General features: G+C 39.9%; 2 protein-coding genes and 1 long non-coding RNA gene across 6 annotated transcripts; 2 read left to right on the top strand and 1 right to left on the bottom strand.

Moving 5' to 3' along the window:
• Positions 1-66: 66 nt before the first annotated feature.
• lg4q.1:29h5orf63 (linkage group 4q.1:29 C5orf63 homolog) lies at positions 67-5,306 on the bottom strand. 4 transcript variants are annotated; one of them, XM_023983235.2, is made up of 5 exons: positions 5,253-5,273; positions 4,471-4,536; positions 2,812-2,926; positions 2,612-2,668; positions 67-406 (listed from the first exon to the last, which is right to left on the bottom strand). In XM_023983235.2, the coding sequence occupies exons 3-5, from the start codon at positions 2,917-2,919 to the stop codon at positions 236-238; spliced, it is 336 nt and encodes a 111-aa protein (XP_023839003.1). In that variant the 5' UTR covers positions 2,920-2,926; positions 4,471-4,536; positions 5,253-5,273; the 3' UTR covers positions 67-235. The 4 variants fall into 4 exon arrangements, with proteins under 4 accessions (XP_023839003.1, XP_023839004.1, XP_023839006.1 ...); XM_023983236.2 differs by having other exon boundaries at positions 4,484-4,536; positions 5,253-5,267; XM_023983238.2 differs by having other exon boundaries at positions 4,484-4,533; positions 5,253-5,267.
• A 1,353-nt stretch (positions 5,307-6,659) lies between these two features.
• LOC111961121 (uncharacterized) lies at positions 6,660-8,426 on the top strand. The gene is made up of 4 exons (XR_002876937.2): positions 6,660-6,972; positions 7,096-7,141; positions 7,564-7,642; positions 8,146-8,426. It is a non-coding gene; the product is annotated as an uncharacterized lncRNA (long non-coding RNA).
• Positions 8,427-9,276: 850 nt separating this feature from the next.
• Positions 9,277-12,165, top strand: LOC111961919 (uncharacterized). The gene is made up of 3 exons (XM_070439584.1): positions 9,277-9,544; positions 9,818-10,204; positions 10,468-12,165. The coding sequence occupies exons 1-3, from the start codon at positions 9,379-9,381 to the stop codon at positions 10,701-10,703; spliced, it is 789 nt and encodes a 262-aa protein (XP_070295685.1). The 5' UTR covers positions 9,277-9,378; the 3' UTR covers positions 10,704-12,165.
• The last annotated feature ends 371 nt before the right edge of the window (positions 12,166-12,536 follow it).

The raw sequence follows: 12,536 nt of genomic DNA, 5'->3' as shown, positions 1-12,536 counted from the left end.
CAAGCTTGTTTTACTCCAATAATTGTAAACAATGTAAATGCAAACCAACACTGAATAGGCCCAAAAAATGGTTAAAACTATAATTTTAATATCATGCATGGTCTGACCTTGCATCCATAGCTCTGTCCATGAATTTGAGCGTGGTTATAGTGCCCATCCCTCAGCTCTTTACCAAAACACAGGTGGGGTGACCTGGATTCTAGCTTTAAGTAGGCTATACTATTGCAAAGTCATTTTATTGTTGTTCTTCATCCACTTCAGCCAACCGTTTCTCCAGGAGTGAAGTGCTAACTCTGTGCATCATTAGAAACTGTCCATTCAGATGGAAGACTGGGATGTCGTATTTGTATCTGTCCCACCAAACTTTGTTCTCCGGCAGTGTGATATCTACCTGCAGAAAAATATACTGTAAAATAACAGAAATAAGAGAAGACATTCATTAGTAAATTGACCTTTTCATAATACACTGACTATACCAAACATTAGAAACACCTTCCGAATATGGAGTTGCACCCCCCCCCCCTTTTGCCCTCAGAACAGCCTCAATTCATCGGGGCATGGACTCTCCAAGGTGTCCAGCATTCCACAGAGATGCTGGCACATGGTAACTACTATGCTTCCCACAGTTGCGTCAAGTTGGCTGGATGTCCTTTGGGTGGTGGACCATTCTCGATATACACAGGAAACTGTTGAGCGTAAAAGCCCAGCAGTGGTGCTGTTCTTGACACAAACCAGTGCACATGGTACCTACTACCATACCCCGTTCAAAGGAACTTCAATCTTTTGTCTTGCCCATTCACACTCGGAATGGCACACATACACAATCCATGTCTCAACTGTCTCAAGGCTTACAAATCCTTCTTTAACCTGTCTACTGTCTTTCATCTACACTGATTTAAGTGGATTTAACAAGTGACATCAATAAGGGATCATAGCTTTCACCTGGAATCACCTGGTCAGTCTGTCATGGAAAGAGCAGGTGTTCTTAATGTTTTGTACACTCAGTGCATTCGGAAAGTATTCAGACCACTTTACTTTTTACACATTTTGTTACGTTACAGCCTTACTCTAAAATGGATTAAATTGATTTCTTTCCTCTTCAAATCTACACACAATACCCCATAATGACAAAGCAAAAACAGGTATTTTGAAATGTTTGCAAATGTAGAAACCCCCCCCGAAAATATCACATTTAAATAGGTATTCAGACCCTTTTCTCAGTACTTTGTTGAAGCACCTTTGGCAGCAATTACATCATTGAGTCTTCTTTGGTATGACGCTACAAGCTTGGCACACCTGTATTTGGTGAGTTTCTCCCATTCTTCTCTGCAGATCCTCTCAAGCTCTGTCAGGTTGGATGGGGAGCGTCGCTGCACAGCTATTTTCAGGTCTCTCCAGAGAGGTTCGATCGGGTTCAAGTCTGGGCTCTGGCTGGGCCACTCAAGGACATTCAGAGACTTGTCCCAAAGCCACTCCTGCATTGTCTTGGCTGTGTGCTTAGGGTCGTTGTCCTGTTAGAAGGTGAACCTTCACCACAGTCTAAGGTCCTGAGCGCTCTGGAGCAGGTTTTCATCAAGGATCTCTTTGTACTTTGGTCCGTTTATCTTTCCCTCGATCCTGACTAGTGTTCCAGTCCTTGCCGCTGAAAAACATCCCTCACTGTAGGGATGGTGCCAGGTTTCCTCCAGACATGCCGCTTGTCATTCAGGCCAAAGAGTTCAATCTTGGTTTCATCAGACCAGAGAATCTTGTTTCTTATGGTCTGAGAGTCCTTTAGATGACCTTTGGCAAACTCCAAGCAGGCTGTCATGTGCCTTTTACTGCGGAGTGGCTTCCGTCTGGCCACTCTGCCATAAAGGTCTGATTGGTGGAGTGCTGCAGAGATGGTTGTCCTTCTGGAAGGTTCTCACATCTCCACAGAGGAACTCTTGAGCTCTGTCAAAGTGACCATTGGGTTCTTGGTCACCTCCCTGACCAAGGCCCTTCTCCCCCGATTGATTGGTTTGGCAGGGCGGCCAGCTCTAGGAAGAGTCTTGGTGGTTCCAAACTTCTTCTATTTAAGAATGATGTAGGCCACTGTGTTCTTGGGGACCTTCAATGCTGCAGAAATGTTTTGGTACCCTTCTCCAGATCTGTGCCTCGGCACAATCCTGTCTCGGAGCTCTAAGGACAATTCCTTTGACCTCATGGCTTGGTATTTGCGTTGACATGCACTGTCAACTGTGGGACCTTATATAGACAGGTGTCTGCCTTTCCAAACATGTTCAATCAATTTAATTTACCACAGGTGGACTCCAACCAAGTTGTAGAAACATCTCAAGGATGATCAATGGAAACAGGATGCACCTGAACTCAATTTCGAGTCTCATAGCAAAGGGTCTGAATACTTATGTAAATGTACTTTGTCATTATGGGGTATTGTGTGTAGATTGATGAGGGAGAAAAAATGATTTAATACATTTTTGAATAAGGCTGTAACATAACAAAATGTGGAAAAAGTCAAGGGGTCTGAATACTTTCCGAATGCACTGTATGTGCCATTTAGCAGACACTTTTATCCAACTGTTCAGCAAACATATAAGGTGCATTTTTCTGAGAAACATAACCTCACCCTGTGTTTGTATGGTTCAAGGACTTCTTTAGCTTCATCACACAATGGGCATGGATCCTGGAAAATGGTTAAATACGTATATCAATAGTTCTAACTAATGCATTCTGTGTCAACCCTGAGAGGGACCACTAACATGAACATTATTAATTAAAAATATGAATATTATCTGATAATTTACATTACTCAACAATTCACATTACCTTGGTAAAAAGTGTTAAAGTAGGTAAGTACTTTTGGGAGAAGAGTCTTCTAAGCAGATGAGCAGAACTCTTTGTCCTGTGGAGAGTCCTCGGCAAGAACAAATGCATTGTCTGTCTGCAAAGTAGACAATTACTGCATCAGACATGTAGGCTTGGCACTACTTTATATTCTCTCTGTTACCTGGAGTTGCATGACAAATGGTCCAGGCACACAAGTACAATGCCCACTACAGTAAATGGTGACCCGACGTGATATATCATTAGGAAATTGTGGATTATTTTGATAACTTTGGAAGTATGGTAAATGGCGACTGGATACTTAGGAGTATTCTTGATTACTCTGAATGTCCGGTTCAGGTCGTATCCTTCATGTTTGCATCCGTGGGAAGTTTAGATTTATTCCATTAGATTCCCTGATATATAATGAATACACATCCTATGCAATGAATAAGGTGCCAGCTACAGACCTTCTTAAGTTGAGGGAATCTCGTATTCTTGAGTTAGCTCAAATGCGGATCAAGAAAAATAATAATGGTCTTAACATTAAATCGACAAGTGATGAAATACTTGATTACTGGCAAACAATTGGCATCCATAAAAAGGAGGTAAAGAAAAAACTAATTCTAGAAGTTTATGCGTAGAAAAAAACATTATGCATAGTCTACACATGTAGTCATAGTCTAATCATTCGTGAAATATGGTATTTTCATAAATTTCCTAATTTACGCACAGGTGTGTATGGACAGTGATTTCAAAAGTTATGAACATGTGTTGTGAGGTGGACATGTAAATAATATATAAAGTACCAGCCAAAAGTTTGGACACACCTACTCATTCAAGGGTTTTTCTTTATTTGGACTATTTTCTACATTGTAGAATAATAGTGAAGACATCAAAATGATGAAATAACACATATGGAATCATGTAGTAACCCCCAAAAATGTTAAACAAATCAAAATATATTTTAGATTCTTCAAAGTAGCCACCCTTTCTTTGCCTTGATGACAGCTTGAAGTACTTGAACTAACAGACACAATTTCTGAGGCTGGTAACTCTAATGAACTTATCCTCTGCAGCAGTAGTAACTCTGGGTCTTCTTTTCCTGTGGCGGTCCTCATGAGAGCCAGGTTCATCATAGCGCTTGATTGTTTTTGCGACTGCCCTTGAAGAAACTTTTAAAGTTCTTGACATTTTCCGTATTGATATATTTTGATTTGTTTAACACTTTTTTGGTTACTACATGATTCCATATGTGTTATTTCATAGTTTTGATGTCTTCTCTATTATTCTACAATGTAGAAAATAGTAAAAATAAAGAAAAACCCTGGAATGAGTAGGTGTGTCCAAACTTTTGACTGGTACTTAAAAAAAAAAAGCTTACATAATATATGTCCACAAGTGCAGCACTAATGCAAAATCTTTATGTCTGTCTTTTAGCAGTATGCGGTTTGGTTGTGTCTCCTGTAGGCCTCTCAGCCAAACAGAATATTTAGGCTACTAATGAATGTCTTAGGCTGCTAATGAAAGGTCTCTTTGACCGGAACGTTACATGTTTATTAATGTTCTCTCTGCACTGTGTGCTGGAGCACCCATTCTAGTTCTCACTTTTCCCAACCTGTGACTTCAGGTGTGCACGTTTTTAAATATTTTTCTACTCACTTATTCTACTCACTTATTTCTGAGTGAAAGTGTGTTGTCTGTCCAGAGCTGAAGGTTGGTGAGCTGCTTCTTAACCAGATGAAAGAAAATGAACTATGGTCCAGCATTGAATGCCTTGTAATGCTTGTTAATGCTTTGGAACTTAAGCTTGATGCCTTGTATGTAATCCATTCATTTTCCAAAGTAATTAAATACACTTGTATTTAGGATTCCATTCTCAGACATTTCTTGATTGCCTATTAGTGTAACTCAGATATATTGTTCTTCCATATTGCAAAATCATCTTTATGGAGTCAGATAAACATTTTAATTGGCTAATTCATTAGTCTTATTACTAGTCACATGTGAGGTATTTATACTGTATATACATGTCAAAAATATTACGGCTACAGTCATTCAGATATTCTTGTATTTGAAAAACATTTCGAATGCTATAATAACCTCGTTTTCCATTGTGAAGAGTGACCAGAGTATTAAGACAGCCATATTTCATCTCAAATTTCTCCACATATAAATCTGAAGCACTGGGTAAATCTGTCAGAAATCAACACATTTTTAAAAACAGTAGCGCCGATTGGGTAGTTTGTCGCTCTCCTGTTTGGCTGCAATATTTATTTTTAGCGTAGACCTGTGACTTGAGGTAGTAAAGAAACCTACCGCTGTATCTATGTTTATCTTTCTCTATGAAATGTTTTTATCCAGTATAAAAATGTATGCACGTCAAAAGCCTGGCAGTATTTTAGTTATTTATGTAAAAGAGTAGAGTTTAGGAAATATCTCACCTTTGAGAGGACGAGCAGGCGTAACAAAACAGAGGAAAAAGGAACGCAAATGTAGGTGATACCTATTGGTTGACTGTCATTTTACTTCCTGTTCAAGAGAGTGCCACTATTGGACAATTTTCTGTCCATCAAATAAAGTTAAACCTACACGCGGCAGTATTGTGGAAACGTGTTCAATCAGCGGTTACAAAGTTTCCATTCATAAAATGACAAATGACAGTCAGAAGATGAGTGCCCCCATTTGTTAAACATTAGCAAGTGTTTAGGCTTTTGTTGTTTGTTTATAACAAACCTTAATTTGCAGTGCATTTCTTTTCCAATCAATATTGATAATGAACATAATTTTGAAATGGGTATTACTTGTAGTATATAGTATTAACAAATAATACTATTTTACAGTGATGACCTATATCCTAGATATTCATACTGTATGTAAACCCCCTCAAAACAATCCTGGTATTGAAAATATGTCAGCTGAAGACTCACTGTCTGCACTGAAATATATAATAATAATAATAATAAAGACCTTTTGAATGTTGACAGCTAAGTGAGGTCAAGCCCCATCATTTGACACACTCACACAAGCACACAAACACACACACACGCACACACACACACTTTCACTTATTACACATGTACTAAATTTAGTAAACAAATGTCAAAGAGCCAGTAGCCTAATAACACCACATAATGTAAGTTATTATGTAACCAGACCAGTCTTTATGCAGTTATTTTGGGATTGGATGATCAAGGTGTGCCGCACTGAATCCAACCTCAGCGTAAGTACAACAATCTGAAACAAATACCTAATGATTTGGTGCGGCTAATCCACTAGTATCGAAAACCTGACTCTAGGCAACAGTGACCAGTCAGGTTGGGTTTTCGAGACTACTAATCCACAGCATGGAGTTTGTTTGGCTGCTGAGAGCGTGCAGCCACTGCCAGTGTCATGGACAAGACCGCGCGGCTCTCAAACTGTGTGAGCGAGTGATTTAGCTCTCCAAAGCCTGCTGTTTTAAAAGGAGTAGAGTAATATAACACAATGTATATTGATTTGATGAAACATTTTAAGCTTTTCCACCTTCATCATCACCTGTATCCATTATGTTACTAGGACAACGGACTAGGACAGTTGTCATTTGATTGTGCCTTTACAGACCACACATGTAGCCATAGACTATTCATTCGTGCAATATGGAATAATTCTCATCAATGACTAATATACGCCCAGGTGTGCATGGACAGTCATTTAAAAAGTTATGAACATGTGTTGTGAGGAGTGAGGAGGACATCTTTTTTTCCTTAAAGTTGACATAATATATGTCCACAAGTGCAGCACTTATGTCCGTCTTTTAGCAGTATGCGGTTTGGTTGTGTCTCCTGTAGGCCTCTCAGCCAAACAGAATATTTAGGCTACTAATGAAAGTCTTAGGCTGCTAATGAAAGGTCTCTTTGACCGGAACGTTACATGTTTATTAATGTTCTCTCTGCACTGTGTGCTGGAGCACCCATTCTAGTTCTCACTTTTCCAAAACCTGACACTTCAGGTGTGCACGTTTTTATTTTCACTCTCTTTTTTCTGAGTGAAAGTGTGTTGTCTATCCAGAGCGGAAGGTTTGAGAGCAGCTTCTTAACCAGATGGAAGAATAAGATGAGCTATGGTCCAGCAGAGAGAAAATGCCGCAACACAGGATGTGGAAAAGTCAGTGCTGTCCATTCTGTAAGGCTCTGTGCTAAACTCTACTACCATCTATAGGATTTTAATAGCAACAGCACGTGAAACTCAATATCATGAATGCAAGATTATAAATGTGACACATTTTCAATTTATGTTTCGTGGCAGGCTTTACATCCGAAGATGGACTCACTGCTTTGCACAAGGACATGAGGTAGCCTAACGGTTCAGGGTTCAGGGTTCACACAAGTCCCTCTATATTCCACACTGTAGGTGGAAGACCTACACACATTCTTGGATGCCGTCTGACACTGGGCAAGCAACCTATACCGTGAGGATGCCTTCAAGGACCTAGTCACACAATTTGAGGAGATGGGCGACAACTCTGTCCTCTCTGCTCTCTCTTGTAGATCATAATTAGGCAAATATAATATAGGAGCCTACTTGTTATGGGAGAACACTGGAAAAACGTTGAAATAAAATTCTCTTAAGTATAGTGTCACAATTTATATTTCTCACATTCTCACAAATGCACATTGATTGTAATGTTGATTTCAGTGTATGTGGTTGAAGATGTTGGTAATGGAGAGAACTGTTCTCTGTCTTGTCCTCTCTGTCCATGTCACGTGCCATCAGAACTGCTTGAGGCCAATACAGCAGAATGTCATGTTGCCTCGTGAGCCACCCGTATTGGTTGACAGTGAAGACACGTCATGTAAGTTACTACTTCAGTGAAACAGACAGACACAGCGAGAGAACCGAGAGAGAATGGTCCAAATACACTACTTTGGACCATGCTACTATTGAATGTCTTGGCAAAGGTCTCTTTGACTGTACTAATGTGCTGGAGTACTACAAAATGAATCATCCTGGGTCGTGTTCAGTAGGACACACCGTAGACAAACTGTAAACAAACAAAAAATATTTCTTAATTAGACAAGCCCCCCAAAATATAATTTGATGCATAGTGAACATGACCCTCCTTAAACAGTATCCAGAAACAGCTTATCTCACTGAATGTGGCCACAATTCACTATAGATGTGGTCTGCGCATCAACACTGTTACATTATGGGAAATGTAGTCAAATCTTAGCCGAAAGAAGAGGAGGAGCCTATTAATTAGTATGCAAGTTCCTCCCTCTTGCTGTTCTAACTTTGCTAAAAGATGGCTATTTTCTCAGTATACTGTGTTGCTTAGGGAGTCCATCATTCTTCCAGGCACGTCAACAGAATGTCAAGCAGAGGACAGATAACTGTTTTCCTGCAGACAAAACATACTTCAGGATGAAACGACGTTGGTGGAAGAATCCGTGATCGTCGCTTTGCTTCACGCAACAAATGACTGTGGAGATGAATGGGAGCTACTATGAACCAGCTCCTTAGGAGAAACTACAAGAAGGGAAAGGATTTGTCCCATAATTTGGCACTATTATGATCATTGGTTCTGCTTGTTTTATAAATACACTGTTTGGAACCATTGACACTAAAATACAGGCCAAATAAAGACCACCTGCTCCACAGAAATTCATACTATATTGTGTGAGCCTTATTGACAGTAGGCCTAAAGAATACATTGTTTCTGAGATTTGGCAAATGGCAGCGGCGAATGACATCATAAATGCACTTATTGAAAAACAACATTGTTCTGCACTGTTTGATTCAGTTGACCACAAACTGTTGCTAGCCAGACTCAGTAACATTGGTCTCAATGGGTTCTCCATCTTTAGTAACACTATACGGGATTTTATTTGATATAAGATATACAAATGTGCTAATTAAATAAAGTAATTAATTGTAGTGCCTTAGAGCCTTATGTTACAACTAGTTCATAGAATGTAATAGTTTCTATCTGCCACTGAGGGGGTATGTACACTCAAACAGAAGCAGGAAGAGAGTTAAAGACAGTTATAGATATTAGGAAGTTCAGTCATTCGATCTAGGGCCTTGGTCCTTGACACACACATTGTGCATTGGTACCATATAACATACAGAGACACATACCCAGAAATGGCTTCTCTCCCTCTCCCTCCTCCTCCTCATCTCCAGACTCTCAGGTAAGGGTAACATGTTTCTATGAAGTGCTGAAGTTGAGGTCAGGGACTGGGACTGGACACATGCTGAAACTCTGAAGACAGGAGCAGTAGCTTGTCTTATCAATAACACTTCCTGTATTATGTGTGTTATAGTTATATTAGATTTTTCTGCGGTGAGAATTTGCTTGAATTCCAATCTAATGTGTTTTCTGATGTGTCTACAGTTGCTTATCGTGTGTCTGCGAAGACAGGAAGCTCCACCACCATCCCATGTCACTATGTTCAGAAATACAAAACCCATGTGAAATACTTGTGTAAAGTACATTATTTGGTAAGATGCTCCCCTGATGTACATACTAAGAGCATAAATAAGGCCTCAATCTCTCATGACATCAACCAGCAAACCTTCACTGTGACCATGACTGATCTGGAGCCAGAGGACTCTGGACGTTACTGGTGTGCTGTGGAGATCAATGGTGTACCAGATGTCTGGACAGAACAGTTCCAACTATCTGTCTCTGCAGTTAAGATCCCTGCAACTCTTCCATATGATTACATGACTGGTGTTCTGGTTTCATTTACTGGTATCACTATTATTGTTCAAGTTGACATGAGGAATGTTGGTATATGTCTACTTTCTATTCTCTATACATTATACCATCATTATGATATTTGTTACAAAAAAACACTTCATCACTCAAGACCTTCTTTTTATTTTACTAGGCAAGTCATTTAGGAACAAATTCTTATTTTCAATGACAGCCTAGGAACAGTGGGTTAACTGCCTAGTTCAGGGGCAGAACTAGGCAGCTTGGGGATTCAATCTTGCAACCTTGCGGTTACTAATCCAACGCTCTAACCACTAGGCTGCCCTGCCGCTTTGGTGTCTGTACCTCTGTGTTCAGGTACTCCAGAACTCTATGTGGACCAACAGGAGGTGACTGGAGTTGGAGGGAGTGTCATTGTAAAATGTTACTGTAGCTACACTGGAAATAGGAAGTCGTGGTGCAGGATTGGTGGCAGTGTCTCCTGTGTGGAGAGGAATTCAGGGGCTCTTGATGGAACATCAGTGACCCTACATCAGACCACTGATGCCACCAGAGGAAACATCTTAATGGTGACTATGAGTGGACTGAAGATGGAGAACACCGGCTGGTACAGGTGTAGAGTGGGAGACCTTGTGATGCCTGTTCACATCACTGTCAGACGACAAACCACCACACAAAGTACCACCACTATGACCAGTGAGTAGAGAGCAATAAGATACTGTAGAATTAAGTGTTAACCTGGTTTTATCCAGTCTTGCTGGCTGATCATCTAAAACAGATTGGATTGTAACATGGTTCAAAGCTTTTGGGAATACTAAGTCAAAATTCCCATGTTGGTGTAAATGAAATAAGCTGGACAAAAAGGTCATTGCTTAGCCACAATGTCTTGTACCAGTTCAGTCTACCCTGTGTCTATCTGGTACACCAGTCATAATGACATTGTTGTTTTTACCTCACAGCAACTAAAGCTCCAACCACTGAACAATCCTCTTTCTCTCCAACTGCTGAGCCTGTTCAGACTGACAACACAGTCCAAGGACCTGAGCCTGTTGAGACTGACAACACAGTCCAAGGACCTGAGCCTGTTCAGACTGACAACACAGTCCAAGGACCTGAGGGGGGAAAGGAGAAGGACACCATGAGAAAATTATCACTCATTCAGCTGTATTTCACACTTACTCTTTCAAATGGATGACAATATAAATATGATGAAAGGCAATATTTTCTGTTTTTCACACTCGAGTTTAGGCCACAAAAACACCCTCCTCAAATGTTTTCACACAGAGTATAGGCCAAGACACTGTTGTCATAGAGACATTTACCACTTCCTCATATATCTGTGGTTTGTAGAAGTAGCAGCATTCTATTATTGTATGGCAAAGTTTCACACATAAAAGGTGTGAAGAGCTGAAGAATATTTCCATTTAGTCATAGCAGCACAAAAACAATAATTAAAAAATCTTAATATCTTAGAATTAGAAGGATTTTGTGATTGGAGGAACGTTAGCAGGTAGCCTACAGGAGCACCTTTTTGAAGTGATTGTTTGACAATCAGAGGAAAACATCATGACTGGTTGTATTTCTGCCACATTAAAAGGTATTATTATTATTGTATAAATCCTTAGCCCTTCTCTGAAGGCGTAGAAGGCCCTCATTGTTCCCCACTGTTTTTGAGTTAGTAATAATTTGTAGAGTAGCTTTATGTGTCCTCAACATGCATTGTTTCACCATTCAGAATGTCTAAAGAATCCACATGTTCTTCTGAAATATGAACACAGAAATACTGGACATTTTTAACTCTTTTTATGAAGGCGATTTGACAAAATGGTTTTGAATTGGACTTGCATTTTTCCTGTCTCACTGTTGCTTTGTCTCGGACCCCTTGTCAAGCTCCAGGTCTCTGTCTTGACTCGGCCTAGAATACCTTGTCCCGCTCCAGGTCTCGGTCTTGACTCTGTCTTGACTTGTGCCAGTCTTTTCTTTAGATGGTCTCGAACACAACACTGCTGGTATCACTATTAATGTTCAAGTTGACATGAGGAATGTTGGTATATGTCTACTTTCTGTTCTCTATACATCATATCATCATTATGATATTTGTGGTCAGTTGTTACAAAAAAACACTTGATCACTCAGGACCTTCTTTGGTGTCTGTACCTCTGTGTTCAGGTACTCCAGAACTCTGTGGACCAACAGGAGGTGACTGGAGTTGAAGGAGGGAGTGCTGTTTTAAATTATTATTATTGTGAAATTGGACATATGGAGTGGTCCAGGATTGGTGGCAGTGTCTCCTGTGTGGAGAGGGATTCTGGGACTATAGATGGAACATCAGTGACATTACAACAGACCACTGATGTCACCAGAAGAAATGTCTTAACGTTGACTATGAGTGGTCTGAAGATGAAGATCAATGTTTTTCACATGAGAGTTTAGGGCACAAAAACACCCTCCTTAAACCTTTTCACACCGACTATAGGCCAACACACTTCCTGTTATAAAGACATTTATCATCATGGAGACAGACACATTTACCACTTCCTCATACCTCTGTGGTTGTAGAAGTAGCAGCATTCTATTCTTAGATTGTCATTTTCCACACATAAAAGGTATGAAGAGCTGAAAAAGTATTTCAATTTTGTGATATTTTATGGACTGTATTTTACAATAAACAGTCTTTAACCATCAGTTCCATAGATCTACAAGTCCTACTGATTCCTCTGGGCATGTTGGTGGTGGGGATAGCTGGTGGTCTAGTCACATGGAAGATGCCTACACTACCACCTTAAATGATCCACACTCATTAAATACCTTGAGTGGTCAAAATCATCACTGCCGCCGCAAACTGTTAAATATACACTGCCTTTAGAAAAGGAAGTACATTAACATCAATGAATTAAGTCCACTACCAACTTCCCTTTTCAATTCCCCTTAAAAAAACATTGTCATTGTATTGCATCAATTTACAGAGGAACATGTTGTATATGTTTTATTATTCTACAGATGGTAGAGAACATTATTCTACATGCCA

This window comes from Salvelinus sp. IW2-2015, linkage group LG4q.1:29, assembly GCF_002910315.2.
Source record: "Salvelinus sp. IW2-2015 linkage group LG4q.1:29, ASM291031v2, whole genome shotgun sequence".
Lineage (NCBI taxonomy): Eukaryota > Metazoa > Chordata > Actinopteri > Salmoniformes > Salmonidae > Salvelinus > Salvelinus sp. IW2-2015.
Note: the sequence above shows the minus strand (reverse complement) of the source record. Positions and strands in the feature narration are given on the sequence as shown.